Source organism: Lepidochelys kempii, chromosome 3 (genome assembly GCF_965140285.1).
Source record: "Lepidochelys kempii isolate rLepKem1 chromosome 3, rLepKem1.hap1, whole genome shotgun sequence".
NCBI classification, from domain to species: domain Eukaryota; kingdom Metazoa; phylum Chordata; order Testudines; family Cheloniidae; genus Lepidochelys; species Lepidochelys kempii.
Window position 1 is genome coordinate 140,835,555 of NC_136382.1, and position 22,168 is coordinate 140,857,722.

General features: G+C 39.7%; 1 protein-coding gene across 8 annotated transcripts in view; it reads right to left on the reverse strand.

Annotated features, from left to right (window-relative positions):
• Positions 1-22,168, reverse strand: part of CEP170 (centrosomal protein 170) — a 181,973-nt gene that overhangs the window by 77,724 nt on the left and 82,081 nt on the right. For 7 of the 8 annotated variants that reach the window (XM_073338241.2, XM_073338240.2, XM_073338239.2 and 4 more), the window contains exons 8-9: positions 15,023-15,499; positions 9,600-10,237 (exon numbers count right to left, since the gene is read on the reverse strand). In XM_073338241.2, the coding sequence (XP_073194342.1) occupies positions 9,600-10,237; positions 15,023-15,499 (1,115 nt within the window). The remainder of the gene's footprint in view (positions 1-9,599; positions 10,238-15,022; positions 15,500-22,168) is intronic. The other variant, XM_073338248.2, reaches the window with a different exon arrangement.

A 22,168-nucleotide genomic window follows, 5' to 3' on the forward strand; every position in this document is an offset into this window, starting at 1 on the left:
AGAGGCCCTGGCCATCGCTGCGTCCAAGACCGCCCCAATAAACTCTATGCGTTGGACTGGGACTAACGTGGACTTGGTGTTGTTTACTAACAGGCCCAAGGCAGTGCACGTGGACAGGAGGAGCGCCACGTGATCCCTCACCTGCGACTGGGAGGTGCCCTTGACAAGCCAATCGTCCAAATAGGGAAATATCTGGACCCCCTGCCGTCTGAGCTAGGCCGCTACCACCGACATGCATTTTGTAAACACCCTGGGGGAAGACTACAGACCAAACGGGAGGTAGCAAATGGTAGTGATTCTGTCCCACCCCAAAACGGAGGAAACGCCTGTGCCCCTCGAATATGTGGATGCGGAAGTACGCGTCCTGTAGATTGAGGGCAGCGTACCAGTCCCCAGGATCCAGGGAGGGAATGATGGAGGCCAGGGAAACCATGCGGAACTTGAGTTTCACCATGTACTGGTTCAGACCTCGCAGGTCCAGGATGGGCCTGAGCCCCCTTTTGGCCTTTGGGATAAGGAAATAACCGGAGTAATATCCCTTGCCCATGAACTGCTTGGGCACCGCCTCTATTGCTCCTACTCCTAGGAGCTGCCCCACCTCCTGCTTGAGCAGAACTCCATGTGATGGGTTCCCCAAGAAGGACGGGGGCACGGGGGTGGTTGGCCGCGGAGGAAGTGAACTGGAGGGAGTAACCCCGGGAGATGGTGTTGAGGACCCATTGGTCTGAGGTTAGCTGCGACCATTCTGGGAGGAAAGCACACAACTGGTTGGAGAAGGGGAGCTTTATTGGGAGTGGATCCCTCATAAGGACTGGCAGGGTGCCCCCAAACATCCCGTCAAAAGTGCCTTTTCCCCGCTTGCTTGCCTTTGGAGGACCCAGGCTGGGGGACAGGCCGAGACTGCCTCTGAGAGCAGTACACCTATTGTGGAATAGACATGAGGAACACATCTCTTTAAGAGTTCTTGATGGGCCCTGAAGTCCTCCTGCAGGGTGGTGGGGGGCAGGGCCACAATCGCCTCCTCCAGGCGGGGCAAGGAGGCCGGTGTGGTGCTCTGGGTATCGGCTGACACCAGAGGGTCCACCACCTAGTTGGACTCTGTGCATGGTGCCGAGGACCTACGTCCCACCGACTTCCTTCTTGGGCGTCTGGAGAGGGAGGCCGAAGGTGCTTCTGAAACTGGCCACAGAGTGAGCTCCCACCGGGGGCTGCACTGGAGGCCACAGTTCCCACTGGTACCATTGCGCCAAACATGATGCTTGGTGCCACTGCACCTGCTGTGGCACTGGCAGGGGTGGCTGTTCAGGTTGGCTGGCCTGGCCCATCAAAGGACGGCTACAAATGGAGGCCGGGCTGGCATAAGATCTGCTGCTGTTTCTGGACCGGGAGGAGCAGCTGTGCCGGGACTGCGATCTCAACGTGAAGGACTGGTACCAATGGTAACAGCTGCTCCGTGAACGGCCTCGACGGGCGGACTCGCGACAGCAAGACACCGGCGATCAACGCCCAGGGCTGCGATGTCTTGCAGGAGACTTGGAGCGGGTGTCCGAGCGGGAAAGGCATCGATGACCGTGCCGTGACAGAGTGCGGTACCCCCTCCGAGACGAAGACTGTTGGTGATGCCTGCCACGGTCCCGTCGATATTCGCTCCTTGAGGACGAGCGGTGCCAAGAGTAACTACAGGTACTAACACTGAACGAACGAACAGTTCTGGGGACGATCTACAGCAAAGCTGGAGCAGAGTAGTTCTGACACACCTTCACTGGCAGCAAGAAGAAACTGAGGGTGGGGGGAACACACAGATCCCCTTATACTGCGCCAGGCAGGTGCCACTCCAGGGGTTGCGGGGGGCGCTCCCCCCCCTACGGGTACTGCTAGGGGAAAAACTTCTGGCACCGGTGCACATGGAAAGCACGCACACCTATTGTGGAATACACATGAGCAATCACTTGAAGAAGAACCACTGATACATCCTCTCTGGGAACAGTTTACCAACCAGTTATGCATCCACTTTGTAGCTCCATCTAGGTTGTATTTCCGTAGTTTGTTTATGAGCAAATCATGAGACACAGTATCAAAAGCCTTACTAAACTCAAGATATACCACAGCTACTGCTTCCCCACTATCCACAAGGCTTGTTACCCTGTCAAAGAAAGCTATCAGGTTAGTTTGACACAATTTGTTCTTGACAAATCCATGTTGACTATTACTTATCACCTTATTATCTACTAGGTGTTTGCAAACTGATTGCTTAATTATTTGCTCCATTATCTTTCCAGGTACTGAAGTTAAGCTGACTGGTCTGTAATTCCCTGGGTTGTCCTTATTTCCCTTTTTATAGATTGGTACTATATTTGCCCTTTTCCAGTCCTCTGGAATCTCTCCCATCTTCCCTGACTTTTTGAAGATAATCCTTAATGGCTCAGATATCTCCTCAGTCAACTCCTCGAGTATTCTAGGATCTGGCCCTGGTGACCTGAAGACATCTAACTTGTCTAAGTAATTTTTAATTTGTTCTTTCCCTGTTTTAGCCTTTGATCCTACCTCATTTTCACTAGCATTCACTATGTTAGACATCCAATTGCTACTAACCTTTTTGGTGCTGACTGAAACAAAAAAGTTATTTAGTATTTCTGCCAGTTCCACATTTTCTGTTATTGTTCCCTCCCCGCCTCCATTGAGTAACAGGCCTACTCTGTTCTTGGTCTTCCTCTTGCTTCTAATGTATTTGTAGAATGTTTACTTGTTATCTTTTATGTCTCTAGCTAGTTTAATCTCATTTTGTGCTTGGCCTTTCTAATTTTGTCCCTACATACTTGTGTTGTCTGTTTATATTCATCCTTTATAATTTGACCTAGTTTCCACTTTTTGTAGGACTCTTTTTTGAGTTTCAGATCATTGACGATCTCCTGGTTAAGCCAGTGTGGTCTTTTGCCATACTTCCTATCTTTCCTATGCAGTGAGATAGTTTGCTCTTGTGCTCTTAATAATGTCTCTTTGAAAAACTGCCAACTCTCTTGAACTGTTTTCCCCCTTAGACTTGCTTCCCATATGATCTTACCTACCAACTTCCTGAGTTTGCTGCAGTCTGCCTTCTAGAACAGCCTCTCCCCTAGTAGCTTTCTCCACCTTCTGAAATAAAAAATTGTCTCCAATACATTCCAAGAGAACAAGACAACCCAGGAGAAATATGTAAGTCAAAGACAACAATACCCCATTTGAACCAGCCTAATAATTTCAGAGTCAATACTTCATATTGTTTGCAAGAGTCCCTGTTTAGGCTTAAGGTTACTGCCTATTCATTGCTATGCCATAAACAAATGCAATAATTCCAAAACGCTCAGAACTGATATCACATTCCTGTATGAATACAAGATACTGCTGTGATGCATTTAACAGCATTATGAAATTTTCCAATACCTACAGAACATAAGTAGCTTATTTTATCCGGAGAGGGTAAATGGTTTATATAAATACTATTTTTAATTCCTCCTCACCATTGTTACAGATTTACATTTTCTAAGGTTCAAGGCTTTCTAACCTTTGAAATATTTGGTATTAAATAGCATCTTTTAAAAAAACAACTTTTTTTCTGATAGAACAAAATTTAATTATTTAGGGAAGATTACCTCAGTTACCAACTCTCTCTCCAATGAATAAGTGGAGGGTAATTTTGAGAGATTTAAGGCAGGAAAAAAGTTTTGAATACATGCAAGAGACACATGGAACACCTGCTGGAAGAGATCAGCAAGAGAGAAAAATGTCATTATTCTGTTTAGTGATCAAGAAACTTTGATATACTGTAACATTAAAAACATTTTCTGGATCATATCAAGATCCTCAACAGAATTTTTGTTGTGTTCTGCACTCTGGTATCAGCTGGGGTGTTAAGAATATTACCCTGCTAGGAATAATCTTGCCTTTTTGAAACTACTTGTTTGGAAAAGAGCATATTTTCTTCCATTCAAGCTCTTCTCTGAAAAATTAAGCCAAATGAATTAAGAAATTAGGACAATCTATTTAAGTGTGACTTTTCTTTCCTTTACATTTGTCAAAGTAGCCTTGCATCTCTACAGAAATACACTTTGCATCATACAACTGGTCATTCAGTCTATCACTCACTGAAATCCTGACATTTGCATCAATGCATGCATGAGGATTTAAGAACTGAATGTTACAAGCAAAGGCTACCATACGATGTTTAATAATACTTTTTCCCTGCACAATTAATGTGCTTAATTTTTTTATTTGTTCTTTTCCTGTCAAGGGAATTCACTAATATTGCTCTAAAAATTAAAGTAATATTTGAGTAACAAAACTGCATTGAGTATTTGGATGCTGAAACATTGCTGGCTGATAAACTCACTTTCCAAAAGTCTTTTTACTTGCCATTTCAACATCAAGCATTTCAGAGAGAGTGTAGAAAGAATACCATACAGTATTAATACTAGAGGAGTATAGGAAAGAGATATCTCAGGAAGTTGTGGGGAGTACTATTATAACTACAGGAGTCCAGATATTCTATGAAATACAAATTCTGAGTAGTAGAAGACCATGCAGTAAGTCCTAAATGGTCAAAAATCCCTAGTCATAAGAATACAAAAATACCAGTGTGGAGGAGGGGGGATACTATTGGCCTCTATATCATAATAGTAACAGTGTGTGCAGTGTTGAGAGAGACTGTGATGTACTGAAAACTATGTTAAAATTATAAGATATCAGCTTAAATTCTCAGGGTATTTCCTGGTCCTAGCTTGTAGGCTAGACGGCTCTGTAGGGAAGCATGTCATCTGGGTCTTTTAGAAGCAGTCAATCTGCAAAGAGCCAGCTTATAGCAAGGTGGGGTGAGTTTTGCTTCTCTGCCTTAGAGAGCAGCCTGCTTTGTCTCTCTGTTTTTGGTTCTTGTGTATTGAAGTTCTAGATTGTAAGAAATAAAGTAGTTTTTTCCATTACAACTCTGAAGAAAGAATATTTTATGTTTTTAGCTAACTTCTCTGTATGTCAGATCACTGAAGCCATAAAATTAAACTAAAACAGCAACAGATGACTTCAGTTACCCAAGTAGTAATGGGGTACTGAGCTGGAGGCTAAAGCAAACTTCAATAATTTATGCAATTACTTGGGAGTAACTGGTTCTGGAGAGCACAAACACATAAAAGATTACTACTGACTACCTCTGAGTAGCATAGGGGATTTGTTCAAGAAATAACCCTGATAGCTGAGCAAGTAACAGTGACAATTATACTGGGCTAAAGCTGATGAACTGGAGGTTTGTAGACATAACTGGTTAGAAGACAAAATACAATAAGACTTCAAAGAAATCAATGATTTTGGAAGGGGAGGGAAGGAGAGGAAAGAAAAAAGCACAGACAGTTGTTTGGTGGACAAGAAGGAAAAAAAAATTAAAGACACCGATTGTAAAGGAAAGCGAGATGGATCCTTGGGTCATGTTTCAAATGGTGAGATGGCATGAAAAGCACAAAACTAACATAGGAAAAACAAGTAGAATGAGATGATTAGGAACAATAGGGAGAAAAGGAGGAAGCGAGAGCCACGTGAGACCTGAAAACAGAAGTACAGTGGATGTCAATATCTGTCCCAATGAGAGCTGAAAACGTGTGTATGTATGTATATCCCTCATGGTGGACAGCCACATAGATATATATTATCAGATGACAGCTCTTGCCCATGCTGCAGGCATAAGTTAAGAACTAAAACTCATAGCTGGAGACCAGACCAGTTCACCTGTATTTTAGTTTTGCTGAAAATAGGTATTAGTCTTATAAGAGTGTATTTAGTGTTTAGACTCTATGAAATGCTGGTAAGTTGCTGCATGCATTATTGTCACTTGTCATGTCTGTATTCCATGCTATAAGAAAATATGTAAGTTTTGCTTTATAACTTTGAAGATGTTTGCTCTGAATTTGAGAGCTCAAGCATGAGAATTGTCCCCCCCGGTCCATCCAGAAGGACTATGAAAATAAGATGGGCCATCAAGGAACATCGCATACAAAGGATAGGTTAACAGCCCCATCACACTTTGGAAATGCTACATGTAAGCATTTACGTGTGGACTTGGAAGCTGAATGAAGAAAATTAAAACAAAGTCACAGGAAGATTCTCCTTCTCTTTCTTCGCTGTTTGAACTCAGACAGGGCCAGAAACTTTAGACTGATGCAGAGATCCCCAGGGGTTACTTCTGGGTCTGTCCTGACAGACACTTAGAATTGACTGATCACTACAACTCTGTCACACTTAAGATTTAGATCAGGGGTCTCAAACTCAAATGACCATGAGGGCCACATGAGGACCAGTACATTGGCCCAAGGGCCGCATCACAGACTCCCCCGTCCCCGCTGCCCTGGCCTCGCCCCCACTCCACCCCTTCCATGAGGCCCTGCCCCTGCCCCACCTCTTCCCACCCCCCACTCCAACCCCTTCTCTGAAAGGAACCTTCCAGTTCTAAATAACTACAGACAAGAGAACAATTTCACTTATCACTGGATTTTCAGTGTAAAGAAAAACTAATACAAATCTAATTAATTTTTGGGGACTAGTATAGCGGAAGTATATCAGAAATGTTAGTGGTAGGAAAAATTCTGTTTCTATTCATTTAAAAACATCATCTCAATCTGGGCTACTGGGACTAAAACAATGCCCTAAGTCCCAGGTAAGACAGTTACATGACAACTGTTTGAGGTACACTTCCCCGATAAGAAGTTTAAGCAGACAATGACCCAACTAATAATATTTAACAAAATACACAAAAAGCTGTGTACACTTTTGAGCTGTAGCTCACAAAAGCTTATGCTCAAATAAATTTGTTAGTCTCTAAGGTGCCACAAGTACTCCTTTTCTTCTTGCGAATATAGATTAACATGGCTGCTACTCTGAAACCTAACAAAATACAGACGTCTATGTTGCTGCCTTACACATGGACTATATCAAGGCACTTCTTAAAAACTTATTCAGCTGAAATAGAATTATTTTTAACTGAAGAGGGACATGTATTTCTAGCTTGCTTATAAAACATCCCAGAGAGCTGAAACAATCCATATAAACATCAACATTGCGGAAGCCTTATGTAAAAAATTATTTTCAGAAGTAACAAATTTAAAACGTAAAACAGAGTAAGTAGGAGACACCTTATCAAAATACCCACATATGACAGAATATGACCAGAAACACAAGAGATTTACATGTGTCAGGGGAAGATCATGACTATATTACAGGGGTTCCCAAACTGTGGGTCGGGATCCCACAGTGGGTTGCGACCCTGTTTTAATGGGGTCGCCAGGGCCCAAGGGCTTCATCCCTGAGTGGTGGCGCTCAGGTTCTCTCTTTTCTTTGCAGAACCAATACTGAAACTTTCTTCTTATGATTGCCTGCCAGGCTTTCTGAATAATATTGTTGCAGGTTTCTCCATTTTCATTTATTTCAAAATGCATTTTTTTTATTTCCTTTCTTATAACAGCTAAAGTTCCTGTTATTGAAGCAATAAGTTATTCATCCTCCAAGATCTCTGCCTAACTTTCAGTTAAATCACAGAGCACAGTAGAGACTGGAGCATGGTGAACTGAACTTCCCTATGATACTTACCTCCTTTGTAAAACACTGAGATCTCTGGATAATATTGATAATAATACATAGTTCTTATATATTATTACAACAGTTTCTAACAGGGTGGATTTAAGAGCAGAGGAAATTATTATGTGATCAAGCCATCTGTTTAACTGGCGAGCATGAGAAAAACAGATAGTCTTTGGAGGGTAATCAAAGTTCCTTCCAAGTCTCAGGAATGCACAGCTCCTATGGCTTATTCTTTATATGTTGAGATCTATATGCTTCTTGTTTTCCCGCTCCCTCAGGACCACATTTGACTCTTTAGATTTTCATTTTGTAAATTTCCAACTTGTCTAATTTGAGTTCTACATAATTTTCTCCCTTTTCTATTTATTTAATTTTTTTAACCATGTCTGGGACTGTTTTTGTATGTTCACTTGAGATTGCTTTCATTTTGGTGACTCTTTCTGCTAGTTCTTCTACAGAAGATTCAAGATCATTAATTGCTGCCAAAACTTCGCCTTTCATGTATTTCAGCTCAGAAACAATCTTCTTGATGTCAAATTTTGTGGAAGAGGCAAGCTTGGTTTTATTTTGTTTTTTCATTTGGTTTACAGGCTGATTGCTCTGATTCAAATTCAGAGTTGGAGACAAACAACTCCAAGCTCAATAATTCATAAAAGTTTGTGACCACTAATACAAAATAAGTATACCTTGTTCTTTATTTTCACTTGTTCCATTTTGAAATGTTTTCTTTTCAATTTTTGTTAACTGCTTTAACAAACAACTAAAGTAGCTTAGGTCTTTTGAGGACTCATAAGAAAGGAATTATCTGAATCATTTTATATTGACCAAAAATAGAATAACTATTCCATTAAATCCCTAAGTAAAACAGAAAGGATAAAGAAAGCCTTAAAAATAATCTCCCATTTGATCCACCCATTTACCATATCAGTATATTTTTCCAAAAATCAAAGATTTAGTTTTTCATCTGTTTCTTTATATTTTTCTGTTTTTCATTAGCCAGAATTGTTGGCTAAATCTGTTTACTGGAATCTGAAAAAAGGCTTTAAACATGAAGAACTAAAGTACTATCATGTAATTTTTTGGAACAAATAAGCAATATATTATCTGCATAGCATGCTGAATATGTTTCACTGTGGGTCTAAACTGGAGACCATTGTCCTACAGAAATTAACTCTCCTTAAATGGATTATTTAGGAAAGCAGAGAATTAGTAATAAAAAAAGTTCTGATTCAAAAGTAAGTAACCAAATGTTTACATTAAGTTATTCTTATCTTCATATTGGATGAGTCCAAACCCTTATTATAAAACAAATTATCTTGATAACTGAGCTACAGTCTCCCTCAACAAGTGCCTAGAACCATATGATCACTGTTTGAGTACCAGTGAGTTTATATGGATACAGGAGAGGTGAAAATATTCTTAATTCTATTCCATGGAGTATGACAGATGCTGAAATTTAGGGCAAGTTACTGAAATACAAGCTATACATTGACTATACTACCTTTACAATTCTGGAAAACTTGAGGTAGTGGTATAATTTGTTCATCTGAATTTGTTCTTTGTCACAACGTTAATCAGTATATGGAAAAACAGGAAGAGACATGGAGTTTTTAAAACAGATCACTAGTTTCACAGGACTGTAGTAAATCCAAATTTAGTAGCATTGCTAAAAAACACAGCATTTCTAAAATGTTGCTCTCTAATTCAGACAGACTGAGTGCAGATTGAAACAATAGTAGGATCTAACCATTTTTAAAACTGTGCTAAAGAAGACTGAGTAGTACATAAAGAATAATAGCAATACCATCAAGAACTATTTGGAATTTTTAGGCAATACACTGCAAGTCCTCTTATGCCTTTTTCCATACACAAATACTAAAGTCTACTTTGAGAACCTGTGTTTCATTATGATTATACTATCCCGGTAATTTCAGTAAGTAGCATGTATTTCCCATCAGATAAAACTGAAATGCAATGTGTAATGAGTGGTATGTATTTTAATTTCTTACCTTGTCAATCATTTTACGTGCTTCCATTTCCTCAGAATTGGGATTTTCCAACTCAATAGTGTAAGTACCTTTGTCACTTTGGTCATCATCATTCTGCTTTTCAGTAGCAGCAGAAACAAGCTGGCTTTTTAATTTTTTGTCCATCTCCTGGTTTTGGCTTGGTCTATGCCCAAGACTTCCTGAACTTCTTAACAATGCAGTTTGTAAGAAAGGTAATGCAACTGAGGGTTCTTCTGATTTTTGTTTTAATAGTTTTGCATGAACACCATGTACTACCCTACTAGTCTGCAAAGGCAAAGAAACCCCTTTGATGTCTCCAGAAGTACCTTTCACTTTCTCAGCTCTCACATGAGGTGTTGAAGAAGGAATTTCTGAGCAAAGAGCTCCCACATTCTGAGAAAAGGAATAAGATCGTCTCTTTCGAGGATGGTCTTCATCAAAAAACTCAATCATAAAGGCAGTCTGACTTATAGCAGCCTGCTCTTCATGCTTTTCTGTAGTATGGGCTTTCTGGTATGACTTTTTCTGTTCCATATGTTGATGTCTTATATGCTCATCAAGTGTTGCTCGCTTATTGTAATGCCTGCGTGCACCAGCATTTTCTGAATCGCTCTGTGTCCCATCATCATGTTTATTCCCTTCAAACAAAACAAAAAGGAAATATATTACTACGAAGTAAAAATGTCACATGGACAGAAGCTGGCAAATTAAAATGTACATGGAAATTATACTTGTTTTTCTGTTGGTAACCCAATGTCCTTCAGTAACAGACTCTGCAGACTTCCTACAGCTATAACTAACACATTCAACTTGCTACCAGTCAAATAATGAAGTCTTTTACAAGCTGATCAGTGACACAGATGCATTTGACTTGCCTTTTTCTAATCTGTAAATACTTAATCAATGGTTTACAGAACCAGATAATATTATACCAGCTGTACCAGATCTTGGTCTCATTTCATCAACAAGTCACCCAGTCAAATTGCCTTCCTTTATGCAGTCAGCTAATTACACATGACTCCTGCACCAGAATACAAAACTTGACCCTGAAAAAGCTCCGGGAAGTGTTAAGGGGATGCAGAATATAGTTACGTAATAATTCACTGTTATTGGGAAACACCTGTTGAGAACTTCGGATTTGAAACATTATTTACAAATATTTTCAGAATAGCTTTCCATCTAGTTAATCACTGTAGTTTCCAGAAAAGGGTATTTAGTTAGCATCAGCACTAATCCTTTATCATTCTCTCACACAAGTACAATGAATTTTCCGACCAGTCTCTCCTGCCATCATGTGCTAAAGAGCCAGCAGCATGTAAAATGGGGATATTACTTACTCGCTTTTGTAAAGCACTTTGAGATCTATGGCTAAAGATCACCGTGTGTGAACTTATTATTATATAAAAGACATTTAAGTGAAAGGAACTACATAGCAACTGAAATTTTAAAAGCCAAATTTATTACAAAGCAGTCTTCTGTGAAATGAAACTATAGAAACACTGTAGAATATGTCGCTATTCTCTCTCTTTAAATTATCTGGATTTTCTTTTTTTAGCCATAAGGTGTTTTTTTAAGTAATTTCTTTTTGTGCGGATGTCAAACAATGCATGTTGTCAGTCAGTAAAATGTTGATTTTTCCTCTGGGTCTTCCAGAGTGTTTAGATTGTCATTTAGATTGGAAGCTCTGCTAGTTAGTAACTGTTTTGATATGTCTTTTGTATAGCATCAAACACACTGTTAGTGCTAAACAAATTAAAATAATCATAATTATTGGAAAACTAATATAGTAATTATAAAATTTAAATTTTAAATTCAGCGATTTGCTATTTTGTATGCTACAAAGATTATGAAGTGTTCATTTTTTGTTTCCTTTACCAGACACAGAAGTATCAGCTAGATAATAATATGAAACAGTCATCCAGCTGGCTGTGATGATAATGTTACATGAAAATAGAAGTTCATTTTCCACAGTTAATTTGGAATTTCTGGTACTCTGTTTAACCAAAATGGGAGCATTGAAGAGGTAATGTAACAAAGAAAATAGAATAACTACAGAATTTATCTAGCAATCAGACATCATCTAGAGCAGGAGTGGGCAAACTATGGCCCGTGGGTCAGATCTGGCTCGTCAGGGCTTTGGATTCGGCCTGTGGGATTGCCAACCGCTTGGCGCCACGGGGCTAAGGCAGGCTCCCTGCTTTCCTTGGCCCCGTGGCAATCCAGGAAGCAGCCGGCACCACGTCCCTGCGGCCCCTGGGAAAGGGGGCGGGGGCAAAGGGCGCCACATGCTGCCCTCACCTACAGGCACCGCTCCCCGCAGCTCCCATTGGCCAGGAACTGTGGGGGGCAGTGCCTGCAGGCAGGGATGGTGCCTGCAGGCGAGGGCAGTGCGCGGAGCCTTCTGCCCCCTTCCCGCCTTCCTCTAGGGGCTGCAGGGATGTGCAGCCAGCTGTTTCTGGGAGCGGTGCAGGGCCAGGGAAGGCAGGGAGCCTGCATTAGCCCCGCTGCACGCTGCTGCCACCCCAGAGCCACTCAAGGTAAGTAGTCCCGGGCCAGAGCTTGCACCCCAAACCCCTCCTGCACCACACACCCAACCCCCTGCCCTGAGCCCCCTGCTGCACCCTCCTCTGCATTCTAACCCCTGCCCTGAGCCCCCTCCTACACCCCGCACCCCAACCCTCTGCCCCAGCCCTACATTCATGGCCCTGCATACAATTTCCCCACCCAGATGTGGCCCTCGGTCCAAAAAGTTTGCCCACCCGTGATCTAGATTCTTTGCTCTTTCCTTTGTTAGAGGATGAAAATACAAAATAGCTACTTAAAAAAAAAACTGGGATTACCAAGTAGGGATGTGGAAGAAGCTCAGAACCGTGGTAATATTCCATGATTCATACTAATATAATATTCATATACTGTGACAGGGTCGGTCAGGATGGCTATAGGAGAGTAATAGAAGGCAGATATATAAGCCCCAGGCTAAGTAGGTCCCTTTTCCCCGGGTAAGGTAACGGGGAAGGTTCCAGAACAATCAAGAACCTTCTGGAGACAATTAAGACAGGCTGATTAGAACACCTGCAGCCAATCAAGAAGCTGCTAGAATCAATTAAGGCAGGCTAATCAGGACACCTGGTTTTAAAAAGGAGCTCACTTCAGTTTGTAGTGTGCGTGTGAGGAGCTGGGAGCAAGAGGAGCGGAGAGCGAGAACGTGGACTGTTGGAGGACTGAGGTGTACAAGCATTATCAGACACCAGGAGGAAGGTCCTATGGTGAGGATAAAGAAGGTGTTAGGAGGAGGCCATGGAGAAGTAGCCCAAGGAGTTGTAGCTGTCGCACAGCTATTCCAGGAGGCACTCTAGACAGCTGCATTCCACAGGGCCCTGGGCTGGAACCCGGAGTAGAGGGTGGGTCTGGGTTCCCCCCAAATTCCTCCCAACTCCTGGTCAGACACAGGAGTCGTCCACCTGGACTGTGAATTCAGAAAAACAGTCAAGCTGAGGGCTGCCGTGAAGCTCCAAGGTGAGCAAATCCGCCAATAAGCGCAAGACCCACCAAGGTAGCGCAGGAGCTTTGTCACAATACATATTTATACACAGTAGGTTTAAAAGATGGGCTTTTGCACTAGAACTTAATGAGACAAAAAACCTTTAAAGATTTGACATATTAGATTTTCTGTTTGCTGTTATCTCTAATATTAACAATAGGATAAAAGTGTACTTCTACATGGCTTGTTCTTATTATTGCAGTGGTTATAATCTTCACATCACAACCTACTATGATAACTAACTTAGACAGAAAGAACTCTGAAGGAGCCATCTTTTTATTATGTGTTTGCACAGTGCCTAGAACCGGGGGCCCTGGTCTAAAACTAGGGACCCTACGTGCTACCACAATATAGCAATAGTAATACTGTCGTGAAATGTATAGGTCACAATTTTTTGCACCATGATTTCATTGCAGGTTTAGCTAGGAATAGAAGACAGACAGGGAGAAGTTACCAACATGTTAAAAAGCTTCATTACAATGCTCAGAGTCAAGCTTGCAGAGTGGTTGGAGGTATTCCCTCATGAAGGGGGGAAGTGCAAGAGACCACCTGTGACACAGTAGGTCACACAGTGCATTATCCAGAACAAATTCCTGCAGTACAACATATATTTTCAATTGAAAGAACTGTAAATGTGTGTTTGTAACAAACTTCTTCAAGTTTCTGCTACCATAAAAGGGAAGTAAGTCTTGCATGCATATGCCTGCCCAGGCAATAGTTCTTCCCATTTTTCACAGTAACATGTCTGATAGTATAAAGAATTTTTAAGAGTCCAGTACACTCCAATGTCATGAACAGCAAAGCAGTAACTGTGATATTATGCACTAAAAACACTGAAATAATACTAAGCTATTATTTCACGAATAGCATGGTGATATTGCTGTTTCTAAGACTTGTATGGAAAAGCCAGCTTTCAAAGAAAACTTTTGATCAGTAAGAGACAAAGAACATTTACTCAATCCCAATTGACTGAGCAGAACAGTATATTTAGGTTACAAAGCTAAGAAATAAGAATTGCACTGTTAAGCTTTCAGGGTTTTTTAAAAGTACATATTTAGTAGACTTTTAAATATTTGTCATCGTTTTCTTTCTGAAAAATTTGAATGTCAGTGGAATATTCATGAGCAAATAATCATAACAGAATTTTTCATTAATTCTGCTTAATGAAATCCCCACATATATTTTACTCCTTTGAAAAGCTATTACCCACCGCTAAATTCATTTTCATTTGAAATGTCATTGGATCTGTAGTCTGCAATTAATCAACTGGAACTTTAGTTAACAAAAATATTTTACTGAAGTATTACAAAACATTTTGGTTTATATCAGAGTATGGACTTAAAGTTGAATCCAGAGTCCCAAATCAGTATGTTAAATAGAGTATCTGTGTATTCTGCATATCTAGCCATTAATGTGCATCTTCTTTAGCTCGCATGAATGTGATTATAGCAAAAGGATTTTTTTATGTATCCAACAGAATGTTTGCTGTTGAAAGAACTACAGAAACATGTGTTAAGTCACAAGTTTTGATTATCAAGAGTGATTCAACTTTTGTAAACAAATGAATGTATAGTCTTATAAATTGTGTAACATTACCCAAGATGTTTTTTCCTTCAAAGAGCAAGCTTTTGGAAGATATGAAGCCTTCAACTGTATAATAACGTAACACAACTCCAGTCAGTATACTTACTGTAGGATCATTTAAATTAACTGTTTTACTTTTTTAAGACTCCATCCTGCAAAGAAATTTGCTACCACACTCTCCTGTACAGATGCAACAATGACTTCAACTGGACTCCACAAGACTGCAGGGGTCCACCCATGACCTCTATGAAAGACTGAAGCCTTAGGAAATAAATATAGCTGAAATTATTCACTTTACCTTTCAGCCTCTTCAAGTACACTGGAACATCACTCTTAATACTTTTGGAATCCTCCTCTGTTGCTTCCCATATCATTCTAGGGGGATTGTTCTGTGCTAGCCAGTCAGCTACTTTGCTCTCAGCAGCCATCATCACAGTTTGAAGCCCAGGTAGGTCCTGTCCACTAGGAGAAGACTTCTTTGGCTTGTGGCGCTGATCTGATGTGAATTTTGTCACATGATCTTTGATAGTTACTTTTCCTGGAGTGGTGTCATCAAATTCAATGGTAAATGAAGCATGTCCTGCACCTGCTGCATGTGAGGTTTGGGTGTCTTTTGTTGGGATTTCATGAATAGTGCTCTCTGCTATTTGTGAAGGTTGATGGAATTCTTTTGTAGGAATTTCAAAGTAACTTGGCTCCCTACAGAAAGGATAAAGTTCTTCTTCATTTGCAGCTGAAGATTTCTCCTCAACTTGCTTGACATCTGTGCTGCATCCTATTAAGAAAAATAAAAAATAGATTTCACAATACTGGGGAACTTCGGGGTCTTCAAGGAATTTCAGAATTCCTATAAAGGCCACTGGAGTAATTCCTGGAAAACAGCACAAGCCCATGCAGAAGACTGAACAATGTACTTCTGGAACTGTAAGTTATTTTTGCTATTTGAAAAATGTCACTGAAGAGGGGACAGCCATGACTGTAAGCATGTCAAGCTGGCAGAAAGTTCTCTTAGAATTTGTCAAAGAAAATTTGCAATCCAACAGATTTGTGGATGATGGAAGGAGATTCATATTAATAGCAACATAGAAAATAGTTCGAAAAATCATAAGAGCTAATATTTTGAAAAATAATATTGCTATTCAGAGCTACCTGGAAATCATCAAAAAGCAACTGACTGGACTTATGGAACAAGTGTCCTGAATTGGATGGGGTTGATATGACTTCATTTCCTAAGCTATACAGTCAGTATAATTTTTCATAGCAAGACTGTTCGGAAAAATAATTCAAATATGAATGCAAGATAAAAATGAGTTCCCATGTGAAAGTTAAAACAAAGAACAAGAACAGGCATTTGAGGCTGTTTTATAACACAAACATGTTCTACATTTTTACAAAAGGTGAATTATAAACTAAATTCCTAATGATACGTGCCCCAATTTCACTGAACACAATTTATAAAGCACAGGAACAGCAGACTAAAAACTACAGTGGCAAAAAGAATTCAGGAATTTAATAAATTTCATGCTTTTGAATGGAGCAAAGAAAACAGGAGAAGTGGGGGAGTGGGATGGGAAAAGTGTGTCCCACTGCACATCCTGAATTAACGTTAAATTAAAGCTTTCATGTGGCTGCTAGCAAAGCGATTTTAGGAAACTAGCCTTTACATGCATTTGGCAAAAGAAATATTCATCTAGAAGTTAATCGCAGCAAGCCAGACTCCAAACAATATAATTCAAATGGTTCTCACACTTTTTACATGATTCATATTAAGATTTGTAGAAAAGGATTTTAGGACACAAAGAGAAGTATTAAAAATCTATTAATATGTTCATCATGTGGCTGAAAATAGACAAATTGTATCCACCTAAGATAGTTAAATCTGTACCTGAAATCTGTTATTTAGCCAGTAAGGTAGCAATGTAAATAAAGAAATGTACAAATGAATTATAAATATTTCCTGTTATTCTTCAGGAAAGATTTGCTTTTTTGACAAGTCTTGATTTATTTTCAGTATCATGTGTCTTTACAAAAAGATCAAAAAGATGATGAAACCACAGAAAACAGGATGGGTTAATTTGATCCTGATAATATGGACTACTTTGAGAGTAACACAGTGGTTGGAAAAGTTCAAGAATGAACGGTACTAAGGAGGGATGAGAGGATTAATGTACATCCTCCCCTTATTCTCATGCTTCAAATCTTACAGAATAAGATCTCTTAAAACAATTTGTATGCCTTGTACTAAGTTACTTTCTTTCTTTATATTATTATTAAAATGTTTCTGCAGTAAAACATTTTTGTACCTATTTTAAAAGTACAATCTAGATCAGATCAAAAGTAAAATTCTTCTCTTGACTTTCATATCAAGACACCATTTCTTGTATAAAGTGAGGTCTTTAAATAGCCTGAAAAAAACATATTGGAATACATAAAATGTGATCTGAACACTTTAAGACTGGGAGTCAATCTAGTTCAAACCTAAATTATGACAAAGAATGAATTTATCTCAAATAATTTAGGTAAAGAAAAAGGTATGCTGAGTAATTTTTAAAAAAAATTATAGATTTCCCCATACAAGCCAACGAGCGATTTCTCATAAAACAGGTAAGAATTTATTTTAAAAGTAAGCACAAAACCAATTTAACAAAATATATTAGCTAAAAAATAGGAACTTTTTTCAAACTACAGCTTTTGCAATCTTGTGTACGGTGAGATTTTTCAATGATTAAGAAGCACAAGAAACAAAATGTAATATAGTTTTAATCTTCTATGTTCCACTGTAGTATAAGCAAAAACAAAAAAGACCCAAGTTTCATGTTGATGGAGATCTCCTTTCGGGGAATGCTCTAACTATGTTATCTTTTAAAATTAAATTACTGGTATTATATTAGATTTGTAGAGATTAAAATGAATAAGAGTCTGTAAAATAGCCTCACCTTTGCCTTCATAATACCATAAAGTAATCCGCACTGCCCAAGCAATCTGTGCATCAGGAAAATGTATGTAGAACTGAAACATAACTACATAAACACTTAACACTGAAGTGGTTCATCACAACAATTTCTGAGCTAAATAGGAATTACAAAAATGTATTTGTGAATGGATTCTAAATTATCATTTTGGTGGAGTGGGTTGGGGAGAGGACAGCACCAGGCTGGTGTGGGGAGTGCAGGAATAGTCAGAGGAAGGAAGCAATGTCCTGGTCTTGCAGCAGAGGAGCACAAGGAAAAATGCAGTTGGTGCTTAGCGCTGGAGAGCAAAGCGAATGAGGCTGGATGGTGGGAGAAGTCAAGGCTGACGTCACATGAACTGCATGCGCAGGGAGCCTGGATGGGGAAAGAGCCTATCTTGGGAAGTAGAGCTTGAAGATTTGTGAGAGGGCAAGGAAGGTTGTGAGCAGTGGTGTGGGATGGGGGAAGCAGGAGTTGAGAGTAAGTTTCTCGGTAGCAGGGGGCAGAGGATAAAGGGGTGTATAGGGAGATGATCTTCCACCTTGCACAGTTCCTGAGCTAGGAAACTGAACCAGGTGCAGGTTCTGGGAGGCAAACAGGGAAGCAAATAGCGTTGCAATTGCCACAGGGATATTGTGTGATTGGAAATAGAATCATAAGAGTTGGAAGCAGAGGTAGTCTGAGTGATCATGATTGGGCAGGAAGGCTATCCATGAGACACCGGTGTCACTGAGTGGTGGTGTTCACTATAAAAGAGTTTGAAGAACACCTGGCCTAATACATTATCTTATCTGAAAATATATGGATTCAGAAAATTATTTTATTGGAATGAACTCACAACTTGGGTAAAAAAAACCCAGCAAAACTCACTTTGTATCCTCACTGGCACCATGTTTTACAGCTATGTTGGTTTTTTATTTTGTTTTTTTGCACACACGCAAATAATTATGGGGCCCTAAAATTCCATTTGTCCTGCAGGACAAGAATGTATGTATATGTACTCATGGTTATTCAATGGAATTCATCTGTTGGCCTGCAAGACTGGAGATTTTTTAAGGCACTTGTACTGCACTTCTGAAAAACACGTAACAGTTTTAAGAAACTATTTCCACAATATTCAGGTTATTTATTATTCAAAAATTCTCTTCTGTACTTCGCACGGTGTGATTTTATATATTTTCCACTTTAACGACACAAAAAATGACCTGACGTTGCACAGATTTTTCAAACGAGCACTTCAGCAAAAGTTGAACAAAGAAAAAGATCTGCAGTTACTGTCCTTTCTTCTATTTTAGCAGACTAGTTTGTGATTATTTTGTCCAGTAGCAAGACTATAAATAAACTGATAGCTTTTCCATGTTCTCTTTTAAATGACAAAGTCACTCCATCAATCCAGATGCTAACGTTAGAGACAGATAAACCTAAAAGCATGAATTGGAGATCAGAATGGCAGATTTACATGCCAGTAAAATAATGCAAAATTCTTGAAAAGTCTTGTTAGCCACTATTTGAAAAGAAATGTAACACAATTTTTCAGACACAGAAGCTAAGACGTGCCAATATTAGTACCTAGTGGAATCCCATTCTTCTCATCTCTTATTCTGTTTTTCCCCTTTCTGATTCTTTTCCAGACTATTGCTTTTTCTTTCATACTTCCTCTCTCTTTTCCTTTATTGGCCCTTTTGCTTTTCATAGTTCACAATTTTCTAGTGACTTTACTTTATGTCCTATATTTCCCATCAGGTCCAGAAAAATCTAAATAATAATTTATCACTATTAAATACAAATATTTCCCCACATTTTTATGTTATAGCAACTTGTCTTTTAGCAAATGTGTGAAGTTGCTCTCTAAACATTTGTTTTTATCTTTTGTATGTCACTTTTCACAAGTAGTAAGTTGACTAAAAATTACAAAAAGAGGATTAGAAGCTATCTTTCGTTGTCTAAATATTTTAAAAGGTCCCTGATCTACAAAGTTCAGAATGCCTCCTGTGACATGCTGTGCACGTTCACTTCCATAGCCTTGCATAGGCTGACATAAGCGTTACTCACACTTATTCTAGGTCCCTGTACCTCAAAGTATTTAAACATGCACTTAAGTGTTTTGCTGAATTGAGGCCTTACTGTTTAATTTTAAGGATCACCTGGATCTCTTTTTAATTTATCTTTCAGAGATTTAATATTCTAGTGTTGCCCTAGAATGGCAGTTTTTTGTTACCTGCAAAGAAACTTTACATATTAAAAATACTTTAAAGTTACCCACTGTTGGAATTCAGAACTACTTAGGTCCCTATCTTATAAAGTACTGTATGAAGAACTTAGATAATGTTCTCCTCAAAGCCTTAAACTGAATTTAAAAATTTAAGTTTTTGGTCCACTATTCCTATACATTTAGATTTAGAAATTCAGATTAGGAGAATTAGTGATGCGAAATTCTACAGCAATTAATGAAACCACAAATACTTTTTTGGGGGGGAGAAGGGGTGAGTGGAGGAAAGGGGTGTGATGAGAAGAGTTAGATCCCAGTATACTTTCCACTAGCAGAGAAAGCTAGAGCAAATGAGTGTACTTTGAACTCAGCTCAAAAGCAGCAGTATTGGGTCATATATGACTGTATACACCATTTCATGGATCTATAGCTCATAAAATTACATCACTATATTTCTCTAACAAAAGCACAAGAATGTGCCTTTTTGGAATCGAGTCCACTGTGTTCTGTTTACTACGAAGATTTTCCATTAGAGTTTCCATTAAGGTTGAAAGACAGTAATACCAAAATAATCTCATTAACTTGAGACTTTAAAGACTAATTTCACATAGCTGGTTTAGCAGCAACAACTCTCCCATATCAAACTCCTCATTAAATCATACTCCATCTATCGTAATGTATACTTTACCTTCTAGTCAACAGAGAATTTTTTTTTTTCAAATTGTTAAAGTCTGATGGAGACTCTTATTTAGATTAATTTATTACAATTTTTGGATTTGTGTTATTGAAACAAAAGTTTGAAGAATTATAAATATAAGAATCTATAATTTACTTGTTCTAGACCAATGGTCCCCAAACTGTGGGGCACACCCATGTGGGGGTGTGTGGAGTAACGTGTGTGTGTGGGCCATGGCAGGGCCTGGGCCAGCCCCCATGAGGGGTGGGAAGGAAGTGCCATCCAGCCCCACTCCGCCCACTGCTCCGCTCCAGGCCATGCCCCTGCTCCCAGCACCCGGGCTCAGCTCCCTAGTGCGGCTCCTGGGGGACAGGGGCAGACCTGGTAAAGGGGGGGGGTGCACGAGCAAAAGAGTTTGGTGGCCATTGTTCTAGACAGTCTTGCATTAAGAAGGCTGTTTCAAAGATCTTTTATTCATTTGTGTTAAATATCTGAGATAGCAATGATTTACCATACAAAAAAAGCAAATTATATGCTACTATCTCAGCTGGTCAGTGCTGGACTACAGGTTAGATCTAAAAAGTTGAAACAACATTCAAGGAGATGTGAAATTTCACAGGAGTTCCAGTTATAATAAATAAAGAATGGTTCCCTCACACATGAATGGTTTTTCCAATTTCTGCCTGAATGTACTTATGCTGTAATGTTGAGACACACAAAAATTATATGTAAGTCTGTTGAAAAGCAACAAAAATAAGTTTTAATGGAAGGATGAAAACTTTAGGGGAAGCAAGCCCAGGAAATTATGCACCAGTGAAGTGGTCCAAAAAAGGCTATGTAATAATTTATTTGGTATTAAAACTGTGTGAAAATATGTAGTAACTTTGGAACAGTTCTACAGCAAATACTAGTATCACAGGAAAGCAGGTTTTCTGGGGGAGGGAAGCCCACTAAGGTATACCACATAGAACTAAATTGTTTGTCCTGCGCATGTCAGAAGACAGACAGGATCCAAGGGATGTGATTTAATTAGGTCATAACTTTACTAAACTTAACTCAACCTATTCAGCAATAAATTGTACAGTGCAGATCATGGTTCCTTCTTTAATTGTTTCCACCTGGTGGAGGGCTGCCATTAGACCTCCAGCCCTCCAAAGTAGGTTCCCAGCCCGTTGCTGGGACCCCACCTCTCTCCCCTCACATGAGGGTTAAATGTCTGGGGAAAGAGGGTTGGTCTCCTCGCAGAACCACACTTTAGGAGCTGTTCTCAGCTTCTTTAGGAATGGTCTTGAAGGCTAATTCAAATGCTAGTTTATCAGGGAACGGGACCTCTAAGGAGCAAATACCTGCATTGTATACCTGTCACCTGCTAAATTATGACAGCTTGAACCTTACCTCCTGACAGGGTTCCTGAGCTGTTGCGGGGATGACAAAGCCCCCACCCCCCACTCCACCCTAGCCAAACGTCTGACAGTGATGGAAAAATTCCTTCCCAGTCACAAAAAGCAACTATCACAATGCCTACAGTAGACCAAAAAACCCAGTCCTACACTAATTCTATGTATGGGAGAGAGGGAGTGGTTAATCCAGAAATGAGAGGGGATTCAT